The following is a 22,461-nucleotide window of genomic DNA, read 5'->3' as shown; positions in this document are numbered from 1 at the left end:
TTTTTTTTTTGAAATATTAGTACGTGGCATTGGTTTGGTTGCTCCAATACAAGGTGTCTTCAACTTTGAATAGAAACATAGAAATATTATTAGTTTATGCTTAATAGCTTTTTGCGGTGTGACACACTATCTTATGTAAAGGACACGAGTCACATACACATGAAAATGCATGTCATGAAAAATACTAGATTGTCCTAAGCATGTGACGGGTGGAATAGCCATAATGTTAAAAAAAATATTGCTGTATTATTATTACAGATCCTAATTAACCTCTTTGGCGATATTATAGCTATAAGTTTTCAAGATCTCAACATAGAAAAAAAATGCTTCACACAATAAAAACGGTTTTAACTAATCCACAAGTTTCTTCATTTCCACGTTCACTCTCTTCCAACGTTAATCTTTGTCGGCAAACTTCCACCGTTAGATTTTGTACCAAATCTGATTCTAACCGTAAGATGGACAAGGCTCAAAAGCCTACTAGTGAGAAAAAGGAAACTACTGAGCATGGGTGAGATCAAAATTTTACAAAAAATAATCTATCAATGAAAAATTTAGAGTGTAAAATTTTATCTCTAATTTTAGAAATTTATTTATTTTTTAAGAAATTTATTTAGAGTGTAAGATTTTATGTATTCTAAAATGAATTTATGTTGTGAAGGGATGTGATGTCTCATTCGTTTGGAGAAGGGTATGCTACAAGATCTGATGAAGAAGGATTTGGAGGGGTATATGGTGAAAATCAATCTCTTCAGAAAGATAAGTCTGTTCATGAAAATCACCCAGGTTATAATTAATTAATTTGCTTATGATCATACTCATACATGGACGACTAGTTGTTTGTTTGTTTTTTCTCCCTTTGATTTTTTTTCTTTCAAGTAGCCTTTACCTGAATAAATGAGAATTCTGGGTTTGATGATTTGTTATGAATTTAATTTAATTTATAAGTTTTATTTCATGTGCACAAGTGAAATAAATATTGTATAACACACATACTTGTTTATTTTTACAATTAATCAATAAGGGTAACTTTCTTTGAGTGGAAAGAAAGTGGTAGGAAAGAAAATTACAGAAATCGATGGATGAACTTGATCTAATTTTAGTCTAAATTCATCTATCAATTTTCGTAATTTCCTTTCCACTCCAAACGGACCATAAGTCTCATCATAAAATGTTACCTAACATATGAAACTTACTAGGAAAATACTAAACAACATATGTAGTAATATGACCTCAAAACTTGTGCAGTCAATTCCTCGAAAATTTAAAGTTTAAAAAGTGTTATTTTTAACTTAAAAATTTTCTTTTTTAGTTTCCTTAACCACTAACCGAAGTTAGAGCCAATAATTCCTTGATTATTGGATCGGATCATGACAACACGTCATGCATAGGAATAGCACTTATCTATCCATTATTGCTTTGCATATTTTGTTACTAAAATTAATGTATATCCATTATGACTATCATTATTATAGGAGCGTATATGTTGTACACCAATGTATTCCCTCCGTCCCAAATTATAAGGGAAAAAAGCCCATTTTTTTTGTCCCAAATTATAAGGGAAAAAATCATTTTCAAGAATGTTTTTCCCTTATTCTCATAAAATTAAATGCAAATTGCATTTAATTTTCTCTCTCTCCCATTTTCTCAATAAACAACAACCAATAAAAATTGGTTTTACATCTTCCTATGCAAATTATTTCAAGAAAAACCCACAAAAACATATTTCAAATTATCATGTTTTACTTTTTCTTAATAAGTGTGATTTTTTTATTTTCCCTTATAATTTGGGACGGAGGGAGTATATATTTGTATAGTGTGTTCAACACCAAAACAGAACAAGAAATACAAATTTTATTTTTCTGTCTTGGCATTAGAGCTATTAAGCTGAAAAGCTCTAGATCCATCAAAGAAAAAAAAATGGCATCTGCTGCCAGCAACAACAACAAGAATGATCTTCCATCATCTATATCTGTCAAGCTGGACAGAAACAATTATCCCTTATGGAAATCTTTGGTCCTACCAGTGGTCAAAGGATGCAAACTCGATGGATATATGCTTGGAACAAAACAGTGTCCTGTAGAGTTCATTACATCTTCTAACTCAGGCAAGAAAAACAATCCTGCCTTTGTAGAATGGCAAGCCGATGATCAGCGCCTCCTTGGATGGATGCTCAACTCGATGAATACTGAAATTGCAACACAACTGTTGCATTGTGAGACCTCCAAACAACTTTGGGATGAGGCTCAAAGTCTGGCTGGAGCACACACAAGGTCTCAAATCGTCTATCTCAAGTCTGAATTTCACAGCATCAGAAAAGGAGAAATGAAAATGGAAGACTACCTAATCAAAATGAAGAACCTTGCTGACAAACTCAAACTTGCAGGCAATCCAATTTCAACTTCTGATTTGATCATTCAAACTCTAAATGGTCTGGATTCTGAATATAATCCTGTAGTTGTCAAACTGTCCGATCAAACTACACTTAGTTGGGTGGATTTATTACAAGCTCAATTACTAACTTTTGAAAGTAGAATTGAGCAGCTGAATAACCTCACCAACCTGACCCTCAATGCAACAACAAATGTTGCAAACAGATCTGACCACCGAGGAAAAAGGTTCAATTCAAACAACAATTGGAGAGGTTCTAACTTCAGAGGTTGGAGAGGAGGCAGAGGAAGAGTTAAGTCATCCAAGAACACATGCCAGGTATGTGGTCTGAGTAACCACATCGCAATAGACTGCTTTCACAGGTTCGACAAAACTACTCAAGATCCAACCATTCGGCAGATCATAACAAGCAAGGATCTCACAATGCCTTCTTATCCTCTAAGAATTCAGTTGAAGACTATGACTAGTACTTTGATAGCGGTGCAAGCAATCGTGTGACACATCAAACTGACAAGTTTTAAGACTTGACTGAGCACCATGGTAAGAATTCACTAGTTGTTGGTAATGGTGAGAAATTAGCAATTTTGGCCACAAGCTCTTCAAAACTAAAGTCACTCAATTTACATGATATCCTATATGTGCCTAACATTACCAAAAATCTGTTAAGTGTTTCTAAACTGGCTGCTGACAATAACATATTTGTTGAGTTTGATGAAAATTGTTGTTTTGTGAAGGACAAGTTGACAGGGAAGGTAATACTAAAAGGGCTACTTAAAGATGGATTGTACCAGCTCTCAGGAACTAAAAAGAATCCAAGTGTTTATGTATCTATCAAGGAGAGGTGGCATAGAAGACTTGGTCACCCTAATAATAAAGTCTTAGACAAAGTCTTGAAAAGTTGTAATGTCAAAGTACCACCTAGTGATAATTTTAGTTTTTGTGAGCATGCCAATATGGCAAAATGCATCTTTTACCTTTTAAGTCTTCTTCTTCTCATACTAAGGAACCACTTGAGTTGGCCCACACTGATGTATGGGGTCCTGCACCAATAATGTCATCATCTGGTTTTAAATATTATGTGCATTTTGTTGATGATTTTAGTAGATTCACTTGGATTTATCCTTTGAAACAAAAGTCTGAGACTGTGCAAGCTTTCATTCAATTTAAGAACTTGACTGAAAATCAATTTAATAAAAGAATTAAAGTAATTCAGTGTAATGGTGGTGGTGAATATAAACCTGTGCAAAAACTTGTAATAGAAGCTGGCATACAATTTAGAATGTCATGTCCATATACCTCTCAACAAAATGGAAGAGCTGAGAGGAAACATAGACATATAGTTGAGTTTGGTTTAACCTTACTTGCACAAGCTCAAATGCCCTTACATTATTGGTGGGAAGCTTTCTCTACTGCAGTATACCTCATAAATAGATTGCCATCTCAAGTTACTCAAAATGAGAGTCCTTATTCAGTGATGCTTCAGAAAGAACCTGACTATAAGCTCCTAAAACCATTTGGTTGTGCATGTTACCCCTGCCTCAAACCATATAACCAACACAAGTTACAATTCCACACAACCAGGTGTGTATTCTTGGGATATAGCAACTCACACAAAGGGTACAAATGTCTCAACTCTCATGGAAGGACTTTCATATCCAGACATGTCATCTTTAATGAAGATCACTTTCCATTCCATGATGGGTTTCTCAATACAAGAAGTCCTCTAAAAACAACAATTAACAGTTCATCTACTTCTTTTCCTTTGTGCACTGCAGGTAATGACATCGATGTTATCACTGAAGTAGAAAATCCAACTGAAATAAACACAGAAGACCCCCAAGATGTTAACAGTGACACTGAACAAATTGACAATGATTCGTCAGAAGATAACACCACTCATGACGAGTCACTGGACATAACTCAGCAGCGAACACAAATACAGGCAATTCAATACACACAAGGAGTAAGTCGGGTGTTCATTTTTTTTGAAGAAGAAGTCTGGCATTCATAAACCAAAGCTACCTTACATTGGAATCACAGAGACTTACAAAGACACAATGGAACCTGCAAATGCAAAGGAAGCTCTCACAAGACCCTTATGGAAAGAAGCAATGCAAAAGGAGTTCCAAGCCCTCATGTCCAACAAAACATGGATACTAGTGCCCTACCAAGATCAAGAAAACATAGTTGATTCAAAATGGGTCTTCAAGACCAAATACAAGCCAGATGGTTCCATAGAAAGGAGGAAAGCCAGACTAGTTGCAAAGGGGTTTCAACAAGCAGCTGGAATCGACTATGAAGAAACATTTAGTCCAGTAATCAAAGCTAGCACAGTCAGGATTATTCTTTCCATTGCAGTGCACCTCAATTGGGAAGTCAGGCAACTAGACATCAACAATGCATTCTTAAATGGACACTTCAGAGAAACAGTATTCATGCATCAACCAGAAGGATTTGTTGATCCTACCAAGCCTAATCAAATATGCAAAGCAATAATGGATAAATAAGTGCTATTCCTATGCATGACGTGTTGTCATGATCCGATCCAATAATCAAGGAATTATTGGCTCTAACTCTCCCCCTCAAACTGGTGGTGAGAGGGTAACACCAAGTTTGTCTCTAAGTTGGCTGAAACGTGTGTGGCTTAGTGGCTTGGTAAGACAACCTGCAATTTGATCCGCTGTAGGAACATAAGCCACACTAACCTCATTTTGTAGTACTTGGTCTCTGATATAATGGACATCAATTTCAATATGCTTAGATCGAGCATGCAGTACTGGGTTAGAAGCTAGTGCCTTGGCACTCAGGTTATCACACCATAGTATGGGTTTCCTTGGCAATGGAAGTTTAAGTTCAGTAAGTAGTGAGCGAATCCATGCTATCTCAGCAGCTAGGTCTACTAGAGCTCTGTACTCTGACTCTGTACTTGATCTTGATACTACCTTTTGTTTTCTTGAGGACCAAGAAATGAGTGTTTCACCAAGGAACACACATTGACCAGCCATGGATTTCCTGTCATCAACACTAGTGACCCAGTCTACATCCGAAAAGCCTGTTATATCCAAGTCAGTGGATGGCTTGATGTGCAAGCAATAATTGATGGTGCCTTGGAGATACCTCAAGTTTCTTTTTATGCCTTGCCAGTGATCAATAGTGGGTGAACTCATGTATTGACTGAGTTTATTCACAGAAAATGCTATGTCAGGTCTTGTGTGAGTTAAATATTGTAGTCCTCCTATGGCTTATCTGAACACGGTTGGATCTTTCAATTTCTCCCCCTCAATAATTCCTTGTCTACCGGGATAACCCAACTTATTATTATTAATCCAATAATGCAAACAGTTTTATATGTGGTAAGACTTACCTCACTTGTATATGCACTTGGTCTAATTTATGTACATGTAAATTACAATCGCAAGTTACTGTTTGGATTGATTTATTCAACTTTATCTATTGACAAAAAATTGTGAGATTGAACTTATAAAAATCACTTAATTCAATTTTCATAAGTTTTTTTCAATTTAATTTTATAAGTTCTTCAATATAATTTATAAAAATGTTATGCAAATATGCCGTTTAAAACAGATTGTAAAACATTATTAAATGAGTATGATTAAATCATTTTGTTATTGGTTTTGTTGGAGTGATAATGGAAATGAATTATTAAGCCTAATTATGACTTGTTTCTTATGTATGAAGATTATGACAAGACACAGGGAAGCGAGGTGAAAGAGAAGGAAAAAGCGAGGCACCAGAGCAATGCCAGTGCTTAGGTTTTTTGTGTATGTAGTCTAGTGGTTTATGCAATATACCCATGTATTTGGTCTTTTAAGACTTTTCTATTTTCTTAATTTCTGTTCCTCATTTTGTTTTTTCCTTATTGATATTTAGTTTATATTAAGTAGTAGAATGGACAATTGTCTTTGATGTATCAATATTATGTACTAATTTAATAACCAATACTTAGAAGAGTAAGGAAAATGGGTTTGAGCTTGTTAAAAAAAAAGGTTGAGTTTGTCTATTTAGGGTGTGTTTAGAATCCATTCTACCGTGAAAATGGAAAAATAAATTGTGTTTGGCTATTTTTCAAAATCAATTATAGGGTGACTAGAATCAATTCTAGTTGAAACCACAATTTACAGCATCTATGGGTGGGGAGAATCAATTTTACATTTATGATATACAAACTTTTCTTGTATTTAAACATAAATCAATTCTGTTAAATTTAATTCTGTTAAAATCAATTTTCTCAAACTCAATTCTGTTAAAATCAATTATGTCAATCGCAAAACCAAACACATACTTACTATTCATTCATTTGTTAACACATATTATTCATTCATTTGTTCTCCAAAATGTTTTTGAGAATCGGTATTTATTAGGTACTTAAATTGAAATAATTACTACCAACCTCAAATAAAGGGTGGATTCTAAGGTGATGGCTCAATTAAGTCCCTCACCGGTGTACCATTTAACCTGACCATTAGATTAAACAAGCATACATGATCTAAAATGTTCCTTATCACACTGAATTCATCTTCTTCTTTTTTTTCCTCTCCCTCAACCGATCTCCCTCTCTTCACGTCTGCATTCTCCATGATCTTTCACCACCGTCCGCAAACAATTACCCATAAATTGATCTTTTATGTCATCTAAGTGGAAGTTAATTAGTGCCTCTACATAACTAACTTTTGCTACAAATAAAATAACATCCTGCTGCAATTGTTTTAAAAGGGGATTCGAGTTTATGTTTCCGAAGCATAATATCTTCCATTATTGTTGTTCTATCCATTTTAATTCTAGGTGTATGTGGTTAATATCTTTAATTTTTTGCTATCAATTTTTATGGGTTGTGTTTATGCAAAATGTAAGTTTCATTCATTCCCAAATGATCCATCATGGTTTGATATAAATTTGTTTAATTTTTTTGTTATAATTAAGAAAATAATCTTCTGAAGAGGGAGATCGGGAGAGAGGGAGAGAATGCTTGAAAATATTGTGCAATGTTTAATAGAATTGGAAGGAATTAAGGGCAGTCTGTATGAAGGATAAAATTACATCGCCTAAGAGAAAGAGGAAGAAACGGAATCCAGTGTTGTGATGAATTATTAGATCATACAAGCTAATTAAATCTAACGGTAGATTTAAGTGGTACACCGGTGAAAGATTTGATAGAACCCTCACCCTAGAAGCCACCCAAATAAAGAGAGTGACGAGGATAACAAAAACAATTGATAGAGATCCACGGCCGCAACATCAACAACAAATCAATCCGAACGAGAATCTTAGATTAAGGAAGCACATGCTGCCATATAAACAACAACCAAAACATCAACCTAAATAAATAAGACATAGACCATGCTAAGCGCATAGGCAAACTGAAACTCATAAAAAGCCCTCAGCTTTGCTTTCAAGTCCCTTGCTGTCATCGGCATATCCTCTTTGTTAAGGATCAATCTACCATTAACAATTGAAGTTTATAATTTATCTTTTTAATAATTCAACTACATGCTTACTATTTTATTTGCATTGTTATGATAGTGATATAAAAGGTTTAATTTTTTTAGGAGATCCCAAAGAACAGAATGTGTAGAATTGTCGATGAGTGATGGAATTCGAATAATAAAATAATGAAATAAAACAAAATTGTAAATTAGTGGAAAAAGAAGACCTAAATGCTTATACATTCACCTTGATGTCTACGCCACTTGACTTGGCTTTGTACACCTTCAGAACCAACTGGTAAATTTTCCAAATAATACTGATAACAGTCAATTATATGATGTTTTTAGTATTATTTTAGAGTAGTTTTAGTAGCAATTGAAGACAAAAAGCAACCAAAAACCTAGAAAAATGAAGTTACTTAACCAAGAAACAAGAAAAGTGGAAAAAACATCAAAAAATGGCAAAAAAAGGAAGAAATTGAAGAATGCATCGCACCACGATGAAGACCATCACAACACGATGAGAAGGCGGTTAAAAAAGCAAAACAAATCAATCCATGGATCGCATCGTGGCCACAATGAGCAGATTTGCAAGCCATCATGGGTACGATGCACACAATGGATACTATGAAAAAACCCAAATCCATGAAAAAACTGTAAATAGAGTCATTTTCCTTCACACTTATTCATTCAGAAATCATTCAACAATAGTGATACTCAAGAGAGAGTTAGTTAAGAGAACTCTAAGGAGGAGGCAAAGAGGGCCAAGGAACTCCGAGGCACCAAGGTTCCTTTCTTTTATTGTCTTTGTAATTTTATTTTTCTAGGTTAGGTCGAGTAGATGATACCTTAGGAATGCTTGAGACGTGTAATTTTGGTTCGAAAAAGTTTATATTCGATTGTTATTCAGTTATAGAATGAACCCATAGGAATTAGTTGATCCTGTGACAACAGACTAATAGGCCTGAAACTAAAGACAATTCAACCGACTAACCATGAGACCATTAAATTCAGTATCTGAGGAAAGGGGTAGAATTAAGAGCTACACTTATTTAAATTCTGCATTGTGTAGGTGAATCAATCAAGTAAAGAGAACTTGTCAAACGTTGAGACGATAACTTACGTTGAATCTTGAGTGAAACTAGTAATTTTGGCACAATCCTTATGGAGACGATAACTTACTACTTTATTATTTGATAACGATTTTGTGCACTTGCAGAAAAGTTCCATAAATACAAATACAAAACACCAAATAAGTATTAAAATCAATTGTGTAATAAAATAAAGACTTAATTAATAAAATGGTCCCTTAAAGACATTTTTGGTTTCATGTTGGTCCCTTAAAGAAAAAAAGGTCTAAATAGGTCCCTTAAAGAAAAAAAGGTCCGAATAGGTCCCTTAAAGACATATCCGTTAATCATTTTGGTCCTATTTAGACCTCTTTTTAGTAGAGCTGTAAAAAGGGCCTTAAGGGGCCGGCCCTTTAAGGGGCGGACCCACTTATTCCTGATTATTAATTTTATTTAAATTTTAAACAATTTTTCTAGTGTCGTGAACTTATTCTCTTTTTCTTCAATCAGCACTGTCCACCATCGGCACCCTAAAAAAACTGTGTTTAAAATTTAAATAAAATTAATAATCAGGAATAAGTGGGTCCGCCCCTTAAAGGGCCGGCCCCTTAAGGCCCTTTTTACAGCTCTACTTTTTAGGGACCAAACTGATTAACGGAGATGTCTTTAAAGGACCTATTCGGACTTTTTTTTTCTTTAAGGGACCTATTTGGACCTTTTTTTCTTTAAGGGACCAATCTGAAACCAAAAATGTCTTTAAGGGACCATTTTATTAATTAAGCCTAAAATAAAAATCAATTTTCTAAATTAATTTTAAATTAAGAATTTTCAAATAAAATAATGGAAAAAGAAAAAGGAAAGAAAAGAAAAGAAAAGAACAGGAAGATGCTTTTTTTTTCTTATGAGTTATTCTGACCCTGAAGCAAGCTAGCAAAGCAAGCAAGCAAAGCATGTCCTAAATTTGCATCGCAAAACCCTAATTCCTGCCAACCAATCACACATCACAATTTCCGTATACTCACAAACAGGTATTTCTACGTATCTCAATTTTATACGTATCTCTCTTCTCTGAACTTCTTCTATACTCAATCACGCACGCTTATGTTCTTTCAATTATTCATTCATAAATTCACGCCATTCATTTCACTTTACTCATCAATTTATCACCTCTAAGGTTTTCTTCTATAATTTATAATTTTCATAATCATCACATTTTCTAGGGTTATTTGTTGCTGATACAGATCAATTCTAATTAAATCTGAGTTGTTTAGGGTTGTTTCAGTTATAAATCTGAGTTGTTTACTCTGGTTTTCCCCCAATTAAGTTTCAAATGATTTTTTACAGAATTTGTTTTACTAATTCTGACTTAAGTCTAAGATTAACATGCTTCATCATCATTCATCATAAATTACCTCAATTTTAATCGTTTTATTGTTAGCATGTTGAGGATGATCACAATGGATTCAATGTGGTAATTCTAATAATACATTTCTTATGTTTATGTATGTGTAGAAAATAATTGACTTCGAGACGGCAATAACAAAAATTGCACGAAAATTTGCTTTCTTGTAGAAAAAGTTCAATATTATTCCGGGAATTTTTTTTTGGAGGGAAGGCAAGATGATGAACAGCGTCTAACTAGGTAAATTGAGAGTCTTTATTTGAGTTTTGTCATATTTCATTGCTTTTTACTTGTATTTGCTAAATCTTGTGCATTATTAGACCATTGCCAACAAATATGTATGGCTCGGCCCAGTAGAAGGGTCAAGGTAGTGAGGCCCTAGCTTTAAACTTCTGAAATTAGGCAAAATTTTCCTGTAATTTGTAGATAGATCTTTGAATACATCTGCAACTTGACCTTTCATGTTGCAGGAGTCACACAAGGGCCTAGACCCTGTTTGGATAAACAATTTAATTAAGTGGTTATAACATAATTGTTTATCATATAAGTGTTTATGTATAAGCTATTTCTATAAGAAAAGATAAAATAAAGTCAAACTGTTTTCATAAGCTATGCTAGTAGAGAGCTTATGGTCATGTTATAAGCTGTTTTCATAAGCTCTCCCAAGTAGTCCCATAAGTGCTTATGTCCGTAGATAAGCTCAAATAAGCTAATTCAACCATACCCTGAATCTATTATCTTGACATCAATGCCTTACATTCACATATTTTGCTTTAGGCCTGAACTTAGATTGGGCCGACCCTTGCATGGATCATATTTCTTTACCTTCTGGTTGTGTTAGCATTAGCAATCTCATGTGCTTATATTGTGTATTACTACTTGAATACAGTACATATGATGGCCGGCTCTGAGGATCAAACCAAATCTGAGTGGATAGATAGAATAAGATCTGAAGGAGCCATTCCATTTCTTGATTCGGATAAATGTTCAAATGGTTGGGCTTCTCCACCTGGCGATGCATTCATGGTTAGAGGTCCCGAGTATTTTACCACAAAGGTTAAGATTCCAGCAGGTGATTATCTACTGAAACCTCTTGGATTTGATTGGATAACAAGTTCAACAAAAATTGGTGAGATATTGAAGCATCCAAATAGCAGAGTTAGGAAGGTGATTGAGAATGAGTTTCCAGATGGTGATAGGCCTTTCGTGTGGGCATTCAATCTTCAACTTCCAACCAAAGATAACTATAGTGCCGTTGCATATTTTACAAACAAAGAGCCTATTGTGGAGGGTTCACTAATGGACAGATTCTTGAAAGGCGATGATGCTTTTAGAAACTCAAGACTTAAGTTGATTGCTAATATTGTTAATGGTCCTTGGATTGTGAGAAAAGCAGTTGGGGAGCAAGCAATATGTATAATTGGGCGTGCACTTTCATGTAAGTACTGTGTGACAGAGAATATCATGGAAGTAGATATTGATATTGGATCTTCTATGGTTGCATCTGCAATAGTTCATTTGGCATTTGGTTATGTGACAACTATGACGGTTGACCTGGCTTTTCTTATTGAGGGACAAACTGAATCAGAGCTTCCAGAAAAACTCTTGGGTGCATTCAGATTTTCAAACCTTGATCCTGCTTCTGCTAGATCAATTGAGCCATCATCTATTCCCACCACTGCTAGTTTACCAAAATCTTTGCCAACAAGATGGTGGAATTCACTTGGGCAGATTCTTCATTCAGGTTCTCAGGAAGATGGCTCTACTCCTGGCTCACAAAATTCAAAATAAAATTGTATAGATATTTGGGTTCCAAACGTACATATGCAGTTTTTCCAACTCAAATCCAAACGATACTCATGTTTTCAAACTTAATTTCAAATTCATTTCATTTATGTGTGGTGTGAAGGTAAATGTTCTTGAGTGAAAACCAAACAAGAGCTATGTTCTGTTGAAGGGTTTTCTGATGGCAATCGTTACACACACACACACGAGAGATTGAAAAGAAGTGAAACCTATTCTGTTTTTGGTTCACTTGTTTGCTTTTATTTTAGTTAAAATATTATGATTTTTTAGCTGTAGGTTTGTAAACATAAACAATTACTAGCATTCTGTTTTTCTAACTACATTATCTTGATTACAGCATTTTATCTTTCTCCTTGACTTCAAAATTAAATTGCATCAAAAAGATCTTGAGCACAATTAGTTATAGTCAACCATATTGTTATCTCATGAAACATCAAAGTTTTATACGTTTTTAATTTGTTGAGAGCAATATATGCAAGATTTGATAAGAGTAATATGTTGAGTTGAAACCTATAGGAATTTTTAAGTATTTGAACAGGTTCTCCAGGTAATTAAACATCTTTAGTTGCTATTATGAAACTTCTTGATTGCAGTTACAACCATTGTATAAACTTTCAAATGAAGGTAACACTTGTTAGTTGTTAGTCTTTATAATTATAATTAAACAACAAAGAATGTCAAAAACTAAGAAATACTGTATTATCATTATGCTACATGAAACATCTGTGCATCCCTAACACTTGTTTTATCTGTAATTCATTTCCTAGTAGCTTAAATTTAATTTTTATAGCTTGTCAATTCACTGATGACAAAAATAGAGGTGGAACTTATTCCATGATAAAATTTCCATAAAGTTGTTATTTTTTCACAAGTTTATGAAAAATAAAAGAAACACAATCTTAATATGATGTGATCGTACATAATTTTAACAGGAAAATGTTTAGTCCCATGACAATAGTTTCAGTGTAAAAGAATCATGGACAATCCTGCAAAACCTTTTCTTTTCTGTTGAAACTATTACATTTACGGTTAATGGGAGATGGAAAAGAGGAATAGTTATTCTGCTTATTTGTCAATTATTCAAGATGACATTTGGTGGCCCTAATCTCTTAAAAAATTAGATTAGGGGTCATATTCTATGTAAGGCCAAAGAAACCCATAACTCAAGCAAGAAGTTAAGATAAATTTATCAAAAATATCATGAATTTGAACTCAAGGAATAGCAGATAAAAACAAAATATTCAACCATCACAATGATTACTATAACCTTCTCTTTGAGCATCTTTTGTTTATAAGGAATCTTTGATTTTTATTTTGTAAAGCTCATGGCCTAGGTTAGAATTAACTTCTCAAAAAATCACTATTCCAATATGCAAGACTGATTTTCAAGTAAGCTAACTGCATAAATTATAAAATTTGACCATTCAACAGTTTGAGTGTTTACACTGTACTAAGCTCATTTCATGACAGTAAAAACAACATCAAAAATAAGCTTTGTAAGTGAACAAAAATGCAATAACAGGTTTATCAGCTTTATACACCAGAATATTAAGTTTGAGCTACTTATTGACGCATAAAAAATAAGCAGTTACAAGCAGATTCTGTTTCAGTAGTAACAAGCAGCAGAAATCATGGAATAAATAAACCAGATCAGTTAGTGATCACACTCGGTAACATATTAGACTACGTTTCCAGACTGTTGAATCAACATGAAAATGGTGACAGTAGATCCTAACATAATCTTATCATCCATGAACACGACAACAACTGATTCTAGCACGCACATTCAAAAGAGGAAAAAAGTAGCAGAGGACATTTGCAATTAGCGGTATCACTTTATCAAATTTGCATACATCAACTGAAAACATTCACTATCATATAGCTAAAGATGCAAACTCTTAAACAAATATTAATGAAGCTTTGAACAAATTCTATATTCGAAAAATTGGAGTCATAAGTCATATTGCTAATTTGCTATCAACATCAATTGTGTCGAGAATACATAACAATGATATATCAGTTCAACATTAGACAAGTTCAACATTTCCATCCGGCAATGCACTCATCTGCAGGGTTCTGCCATTGCCAGTTCCCAAAAACCGCACAGACGGTAAAGATGGATCAGTAACAGATTCAATCTCAATGAAGTTCAGGTCAAGTGCACCAGATTTCTTCAAACTCAAAACAAAGACAAGAACAATCCAACCCAACAACGAAAGTGCCCAGTAATTTGTCATCCCATGAATCAAACCCCAAGCTATAGCATATCCAACAACAATCCCAGATAAATGACCAATAAAACTTGCTTGAGGAACAATAATCGAAGTGAAAATAAGCGACTCAAACGGAGCAAAACTAATAGGAAGCGAAAGAAATCCAAAAAGCTCCAACTTGGAAGAAGGTTGCTTCACAGAAAGAATCGTCATCCAACCAAAAACAACGCACGAATATCCAACAGCAGTCACTCGACGAAAATAATCAACCTTGAATCTTTGAATCAACAAGTGATACATTGCCAAAACCAACACTCCTGATACAACAATCAACACAAGTGTATACTGCAAATAATACTCAACACCAAGACCAACATGATCCAATTGCTCCACAACACCAAGACTCCAAAGTGCACTCATGTTAAAAACAAGATGAATTATACTTATATGAGAAAATGCAGAAGTGATTATTCTCCAATATTGTCCTTCCATAGCAGTCTCATAACTCAAACCAACATGTGAATAACCAATGTTTTTCTTTTGTATATAAAACCAAATTGCACTGCATATTGCTATAATACAACTTGTGGCTGGTTTTTCCAAGATCTCATATATCAAAGGCTTCCCCATTTTCCTAAAATCACTTCTAAATACCCAAAACCACTTCTAATTTCTACACTTATGAAGCAATTCCAAAAATCAAAACTTTATCAAAAAGGGTAATTAAATTTTCAATCAAACAAGTCAACAAAATCTATACAATACAATACAATCCAATCCAATACTCTCAAATTCAAGGGTTTTTATTCACTTAATTTAATTTTTGCATGAAAACTAATAAATCACTGAGACCCATGAAACGAAAAATTGTGCAATCTTCAGGAACCATAGAAACAGAAACGTATCTTGAAAAAGAAAATGGATTGCGCGAAAAGAATACCAGAAAGGTTGTAACTTTGTGTAGAGAGAAAGATGAAGAAGAGTGAAGAAAGAACCTGGATTGAATGAAACGGTTAAAGGGTGTTTGTAGTGAGATTTGATAAAGGGAAAATGAGGGGTTTTTGTTTGGATTGAGAAGATGAGTAACCTTGGTTTGATTGATTGAGCTACTAGTCGGTTCCTTTTTGTTCTTGAATGGCCTACGCTTCCTAAAGAACCATGTGCATATTTAATTACCAATCATTTTTTTTTTTGGTTAAGAATTACCAATCATTTTTAATTTTTCATCTATGTTTTCATTAAGCTAAGCATCGATTTTGATCAGGTTTGGGGGAAAAAAATAAATAAATCAAACCGATAAAAGTTACAACAATTTAATTTAGACCAATTTTGATAGTTTACATTTTCGTCTATTTGAACGTCTAGTCATAAAGATGGGGTAGAACGAGTCAGATATTACGAGTTAGATTGAAATTTTGTTAAATCTAAAACTTAGTTTTTAAAAAATTCCTAATTTTAAAATATTTCAATACCCCGTATACAGTGTAACAAAGTATGAAAGAATTAAATAAAAAAGGCTAAATTGTAGTTTTAGTCTCCCGCGTTTCCTAATTGTGCGATTTTGGTCCCCCTAGTTTCAAACGAGCGATTTTGCACTACAAGAAAATATTCATTTACCGACGAAATTTACTGGCGGTTTTGGCCCTCAGTAGCTTACTGGCGGCCTAAGCCCCCAATAATTAAACAAAACCGCCACAAACTAATCAAATAATATTTAATTAAGAAAATTTGAACTTATTGGCGGTCCTGGCCGTCAGTAATTGTCTTTTTAATTACCGGCGGTACAGGCCGCCACTACCTAACCAAGAATATAAATAAAAAATAAAAAAAAACTGACGCCTTCAGACCTTACTGGCGGCCTAGGCCGCCACAAAATGTTGGGAATATAAAAAAGTAGCCGTTGGAGGACTTAGTGGCGGTTTTGACCGCCGGTAGTGTTCTTGAAACTTGCCCAGCCATTAATGGCGGCCTGGGCCGCCGCAAAGTTGTTGGAATTTGAAAAAAAATATGACCGTTGGGGCTTAGTGGCGGCTTTGACCGCCAATAAGCTCCAAGAACAGATTTTTACGAATTTCATCCCCCTCTATATATATCTTCCTTCACTTCACAACTCTCATTTCCTACAATCCTTTCTCTATCTAAAATTTTTCCAACATCTCTCTAAAAATTCTTAACTCTTTATCATTTCACTCTCTAAAAATTCTCCAACTTTTTATCATTTCACTCTTGTTTTTCTTCATTTTGGTAAGTATTTCTCTAATATTCATGCAAGTTTAATATTTGATGTTTATATTGATATGATAAATTGTGTTTATGCTAATAGTTGGTTTTTAAATTTTATTGTAGCAAGTGTTATTTTGTCTGGCGATTTGTACATAGGAGTATAATGTAGACACCACTCTTTCTCAGCATAAAAATGTAAGTTCAATTTTTTTTAAAAAAAAACTTTATGAGTTAGTTTTGTAATGTTTATATATATTTTTATTAATAGTTGTTTTTCTGTTTTTTATTTAAAGATTCATGGTTGGTTCGTCCGTTGTCGTGGTTGGGAGCTTAGTTTAAATAACTCCAAGTCAGACACTACCCGGCACAACAAGTAAGTAATATTATTTGGTTTGTATAATATATATGTTTGTGTGATTTTTTAAACTTAGTATTTTTTTTGTTATTATTAAAATATATTGTTAGTTAACATGTTTAATGTGATTTTTTTTAAGTTATTCTCGCCGGTTATATGTTTAATGTGATGTTTAAAAGTTATATTTTTAATTTTTGTTAACAAAATTATTAGATCGTGTAAAAAGAAAAATAGTTATTAATATTTAACTTAACCACATGCATGTAAAATGATAATTATGTTTTAATTTTTATTTAAAAAAAAGTGTTAAATATTTTTAAAAATAATAAATAATAATGTTTTATTAATTAATAAACAAAATACGAAAAAACAATATAATTTTCATTTAAATAAAAAAAAACGTAATTTAAAATAAATAATTACTGTTTTATATATAAATGAAATAAATACATGTCATATATATAGTTAATGTACTTTTTAATTGAATTATTTTAAAGTCAAATAATAATTCTGTTTTAATTTTTGTTTAAGTGGAAAATATTACATTTTTTATAAAAAAACAACAATTATGTTTTATATATTAATAAACGAAATACTAACAATTTAATTTTTTATTTAAATAAAAAACGTTTTTAAAATAAATAAATAACTCTGTTTTATATATTAACGAAATAAATACATGTCATATAGTTAATGTACTTTTTAATTGATAATTAAACAAAATACTTAAAACAATTAAATTTTTCATTTAAATAAAAAAATAATTATGTTTTAATATAAATAAATGCATGTCATATAGTTAATGTACTTTTTAATTGATAATTAAACAAAATACTTAAAACAATTAAATTTTTCATTTAAATAAAAAAAAACGTAATTTAAAATAAATATAAACAAAATTATTAAAAATATTAAATTTTATATTTAAATAAATTAAAATGTTTTTTTAAAGCAATTAATATTTAAAAAAATGTTTTTTTAAAACAAAATAATTAATTATTAAATTTTATATTTAAATAAATTAAAATTTTTTTTTAAAGCAATTAATATTTAAAAAAACGGTTTTTTTAAAACAAAATAATTAATTAAAAACGTTTTTTTAAAAAAAATTCAAAAAGGCTGTAGTGGCGGTCCAAACCGTCGCTAAATGGTCAAAATCTGGGCAAATTTAGTGGCGGTCCTGGCCGCCAGTAGCTCTGTCGCAACCTGCAAAAGGAACTGTCCTTTATGACACTAAATTTTGCGGCGGTCAAGGCCGCCAGTAACTTCTTTGGTCTTTGAATTGACCGTTGTTACTTAGTGGCGGTCTGGGCCGCTAGTAAGTCTCGTCAGTTCTGTTTTCGACGGCTTTTGCCGCCAGTAGTGTTACCGTCGCCTTAATTACTGGCGTATCGTGGCCGCCAGTAGACCGCCACTAATTTGGTTGTTTCTGGCGGTTTTTGCCTATTTCGGGCGGTTTTTGGCCGCCAATAATTTGAGTTTTTCTTGTAGTGTTGGTCCCCATGTTTCATAATTGTGCGATTTTGGTCCCCATAGTTTCTAATGAGCGATTTTAGTCCCCCACATTTGTCCCCTTTTGCATTTTTTTGTCCCTCTTAACCATTTTGACAAAAAAAAAAACTGTTGACATTGAATTTTTTGACACATGTTTAAATTATATGGATAACCTATAATTTCTTTTTTATTGTTTTTTTTTTGAAAAAAAAAACCAAAAAAATGTCATGTGAGTTTTTTAAAAAATGTCATCATCTTTGCTCTAATCTCTCAATTTCAAAAGCTTCGACGAAAGCTCCTTGTGCTGTACTGGGTTGAGATGCTTAAAACATAAGTTTTCTAATTGTTCCTTCAATTAGATATTCCTAAGCGATTGGCCAAAGATACAAAATCTTCGAAGTCTCCTTTGCAAACCTCTGCTGCTTGGCAACTGACAATGCATATAGTGTCATCATATTATGTAATCGATCTGCCAATTTAATGAAAATAGCTCTTGCATCTGGCATGGCAAGGAACATTGTATGCAGGCTGCGGCTAGTTTCAACAGACTTAGTCGATCCTTCCTTTTTTTATTAAAAAAAAAACATATTAAAAAAATTATAAGTTGTCAAATATAATTAACACATGTGTCAAAAAAATCAATGTCGACAATTTTTTTGGTCAAAATAGTCAATAGGGACCAAGAAATGTAAAAGGGGGCAAATGTGGGGGACCAAAATCGCTCGTTTGAAACTAGGAGGACCAAAATCGCACAATTAAGAAACGTGGGGGACCAAAATTGCTCGTTTGAAAATAGGGGGACCAAAATCACACAATTAGAAAACGTGAGGATCAAAACTGCAATTTAGCCATAAAAAAAATAAAGAAGGTGGGATGCATTTACTTTGTTTTAAATTTGTAGTTCTAAAAATATTAATAAATCTAGTAAATGAGAAATATTAAATTAAAATCATATACTCCCTCTAGTCTTGTGTGTAAGCAAAAAATCAAAAAAACACTCCTTTAAAAAAATAAGTAAAGTGTAATGAATGATTGAAAATAAAAGTAAAATATAATTGTAATTTAAAAATATAATTGTAATTTAAAAAAGAAAAAAATTGCTAGAAGAATGATTTTTTTTTTTAGATAGAGAAAATTGACAAACCATTGAAAATTCAATACACATAAAGTGGAGAGATCGGAGTTCAAACCCCGATTATGGCGTCCGACCTAGCAATATCAACATTTTTACCACGACTCTTTTTGAGTAGCTAGAATGTTGATATTATTTTAAAGCTGTTGAGATGTTATTTATAATTTAAATAGTTTGAAATTTTTGTGCTTTATTTAGTAAAATCAAATTGCTAAAAGAAACAAATTATTGGTTGGACTTTACTTAACTTAATTAACAGATTGCTAAAAGAAATAATTAAAGGTTTTTTCTCCTAAAAACCTGATGGTTAATAACATTTTTTTGTTGTTGAAATAATATGTAATCAATTGAACTTCGCCTTCACATTACCCGTTTGAATTGCCTTATTTTTAAGTTTATGCAAAATAATTTATGCAATTATTTTTAAATGACAAATTGTTTGTGTATATATATATATATATATATATATATATATATATATATATATATATATATATATATATATATATATATATATGTATTATTCATAAGCTTGTTTATGTAATTTGTGAAAAAACAACTTATGAATTAACATAACTTATTTATTTGTATAAATTATTTTTTATGAGTTCAAAAGCAAGTGCTTATTTACTTGCACTTCTTCACCAATATTTACATCATTTTACATTTTACATATGAGTCACCATAAACTAATTATAATAACTAAATTATTATTACAATTGGAAGGTGAAAAATTCCAACTTATATTTTGTCTCACACGACATGACAATTCATATCTATATGCTTTGTGCGTTTATGAAAATCTGAGTTAGTTGACTTGGTCACTTAACTCATTGTAAAAACAAACTAGGAGGGTGTTTAGTTCTATATTTAGATTAATTAGATTAGATGTGTGTTTCAAGCGTCTGAAGCAATTCTAATTTTATGAATTGATAATAATCACTTTTATCTTATATATTCAAATATAAATAAATTTTACTTAACTCACTTTTTTAAGTAAAACAATTCTATCAAATTCAATTTTTTCCTCGGTAGAACCAAACTTATAATGACACTACCTAATAAAAAACAAAGAATTTCCACGTTCCCCATTCAAGAAGGAGAAATCGCATTCAAAGACTCTAGGAAACCTACCATCAGAATAATTAATTGCCAATAAATAATGAAGAATTTTTTCACACCAAACTTTAAGGTTGTTAATCTTGTTGGGTGCAACAAAACAACCAAACCTCAATACCTGTTTTCTTGTATGGTTTAACCACTTAGTTAAGACTACCAAAGCAAAAATCAAAACAAATCATTTATCTATAAATCCATTTGTACAAGCCATTGTATTTTCACTATCCCTTCTTCAATGAGAAATTCCAAAGTTCGACCCATCAAATTGTCCAACAATTCTTATGCAAATTCTTCTAATGACACCTCCCTTCAACTCCAAATAACACCAAACTTCCAACTCGATCACGGATCATGGTCTCTGCGCGGTCGCGATTTTTGGTACGCAAGGCAAGCATTTCTGAATAGTTACCATTTCAATTTAGAAAGGGAGAATGTAAGTTTCAAGGAGAAGCTGAAAAGGTTAGTAAAGGAAGTGAATGAAGCTTCCATGAATGTTGTATTGGGTGTACGTAGAGGAATGCATAAGAGAAGACTTGGAATAAGGGCTTATAGGGTCACAATTTCTTTACCATCTATGTTTCTTGTTACCATTAGATGTTTCATGCCATGGTATAACAAAAAGGAGATTATGTAGTGTTTTCAATTGAAATTGTCAAAATTACCGAAATTTTTTAGAATTTCAACAAAAATTATAGCTTTACTGTGATTTTTTTTTTGTTTAAAATGAAGAGCCGATGAAAATTGAATCTTGTTTAGATTGAATTACTTTTTAGTCCGACTATAACTGCCAAGATTTTATATTGCTGTCACGGATGCGGTTGCGGTTGTTGCGAATGCGGTCATTGATGATATGCGGCTGTTACGACGTGAAATCATTTTAAAAATTCACAAACTATATAAAATGAAACTACTATGTAATTACATTATTTATCCACCCATACTCTTAGTTTATTCTATAAACACTAATTTGAATGTGCTTAAAATATACGGTGAAAGATTTGTTAAAAGTAAGATTTTTCATTAGATTTGACACAATTTAGGATTCGAAGTTCATAAATTTTATTTTTTGGTGAGAAAATTTGAACGACCATCATCGAAAACTTCTGATGCGACTTCTGATGCAGTTACGATGCGGCCATACACGTGAATTAAAAATCACACCGCAATTGTGGTGCGATGCGGTTGCGAAGACTACCGCATCAGCAATAGTGCGACCGCAATTGCGAATGCAGACCGCAATTTAAAACCTCTATAAAATTCATAAAATTTCAAAAGCCAGTACCTGAATACAAAACAAAAGTTGCACAAATAACTATTATCCAACAAAGATACTGCTAATAATAACCAAGAGTCCAAGACTTTTAGGGTTTTTTGAACAGCAATGGTGGAGTGGTCCAAAAGTATATGTATCTTCAGGAATCCTCCTTAAGAACCTAGCTTACTGATGACAATTTTAGCAAGTGAACTAAATTCGTCGTTAAGTAATAAAATTTATAAGATTCGTATCCACAGGGATTGTTCTTATTTTCAACTAGACAATTAAATTAAATTAGGATTAATAAATAAATTGCAAAGGGGGGTTTTCAGATTGATTTGTAGTAACAATGACAATAATTAAAATCGCAAGAAAATTGAAACGTGAACTTTTAATAGAGAAAGACGATTAGGAATTAATTTGAATCCTCTCTTTGTCCCTAACTGGTACTCTAGGTTCTAGTCCTCAACAATGAAATTCTTATAATTACGACAATATAACAAAGTAGACCGAGTCCAATTCCTTGGCTCATCAATCCCGTTTATCTAATAAAGTAC

General features: G+C 32.5%; 3 protein-coding genes across 10 annotated transcripts; 2 read left to right on the top strand and 1 right to left on the bottom strand.

The window, feature by feature from the left end:
* The first annotated feature begins 220 nt into the window (after positions 1-220).
* On the top strand, positions 221-6,452 carry LOC123918803 (retrovirus-related Pol polyprotein from transposon RE1). Of its 5 annotated transcripts, none has more exons than XM_045970953.1 (3): positions 221-511; positions 662-786; positions 3,126-4,930. In XM_045970953.1, exons 1-3 carry the CDS (start codon positions 324-326, stop codon positions 3,164-3,166), a joined length of 354 nt encoding a protein of 117 aa, XP_045826909.1. In that variant the 5' UTR covers positions 221-323; the 3' UTR covers positions 3,167-4,930. The 5 variants fall into 4 exon arrangements, with proteins under 5 accessions (XP_045826909.1, XP_045826910.1, XP_045826908.1 ...); XM_045970954.1 differs by lacking the exon at positions 3,126-4,930 and adding an exon at positions 6,091-6,452 and having other exon boundaries at positions 222-511; positions 662-735; XM_045970952.1 differs by lacking the exon at positions 3,126-4,930 and adding an exon at positions 6,091-6,419 and having other exon boundaries at positions 237-511.
* A 3,314-nt stretch (positions 6,453-9,766) lies between these two features.
* LOC123917596 (protein ENHANCED DISEASE RESISTANCE 2-like) lies at positions 9,767-12,462 on the top strand. Of its 4 annotated transcripts, none has more exons than XM_045969357.1 (3): positions 9,767-9,933; positions 10,478-10,547; positions 11,197-12,462. In XM_045969357.1, the coding sequence occupies exon 3, from the start codon at positions 11,202-11,204 to the stop codon at positions 12,096-12,098; it is 897 nt and encodes a 298-aa protein (XP_045825313.1). In that variant the 5' UTR covers positions 9,767-9,933; positions 10,478-10,547; positions 11,197-11,201; the 3' UTR covers positions 12,099-12,462. The 4 variants fall into 4 exon arrangements, with proteins under 4 accessions (XP_045825313.1, XP_045825316.1, XP_045825317.1 ...); XM_045969360.1 differs by having other exon boundaries at positions 10,418-10,547; XM_045969361.1 differs by lacking the exon at positions 9,767-9,933 and adding an exon at positions 9,986-10,079 and having other exon boundaries at positions 10,418-10,547.
* Positions 12,463-14,074: 1,612 nt separating this feature from the next.
* LOC123918383 (RHOMBOID-like protein 13) lies at positions 14,075-15,524 on the bottom strand. Its single transcript, XM_045970411.1, has one exon. It carries the CDS (start codon positions 14,954-14,956, stop codon positions 14,141-14,143), a length of 816 nt encoding a protein of 271 aa, XP_045826367.1. The 5' UTR covers positions 14,957-15,524; the 3' UTR covers positions 14,075-14,140.
* Positions 15,525-22,461: the final 6,937 nt, after the last annotated feature.

This window comes from Trifolium pratense, linkage group LG3, assembly GCF_020283565.1.
Source record: "Trifolium pratense cultivar HEN17-A07 linkage group LG3, ARS_RC_1.1, whole genome shotgun sequence".
Lineage (NCBI taxonomy): Eukaryota > Viridiplantae > Streptophyta > Magnoliopsida > Fabales > Fabaceae > Trifolium > Trifolium pratense.
This window is presented reverse-complemented; position numbering and strand designations above follow the sequence as displayed.

Bases quoted from the DNA above. Each gene is read 5' to 3' on its own strand.
- LOC123918803 (XM_045970950.1), top strand. From the start codon at position 3,353: ATGCATCTTTTACCTTTTAAGTCTTCTTCTTCTCATACTAAGGAACCA.
- LOC123917596 (XM_045969357.1), top strand. From the start codon at position 11,202: ATGATGGCCGGCTCTGAGGATCAAACCAAATCTGAGTGGATAGATAGA.
- LOC123918383 (XM_045970411.1), bottom strand. From the start codon at position 14,956: ATGGGGAAGCCTTTGATATATGAGATCTTGGAAAAACCAGCCACAAGT.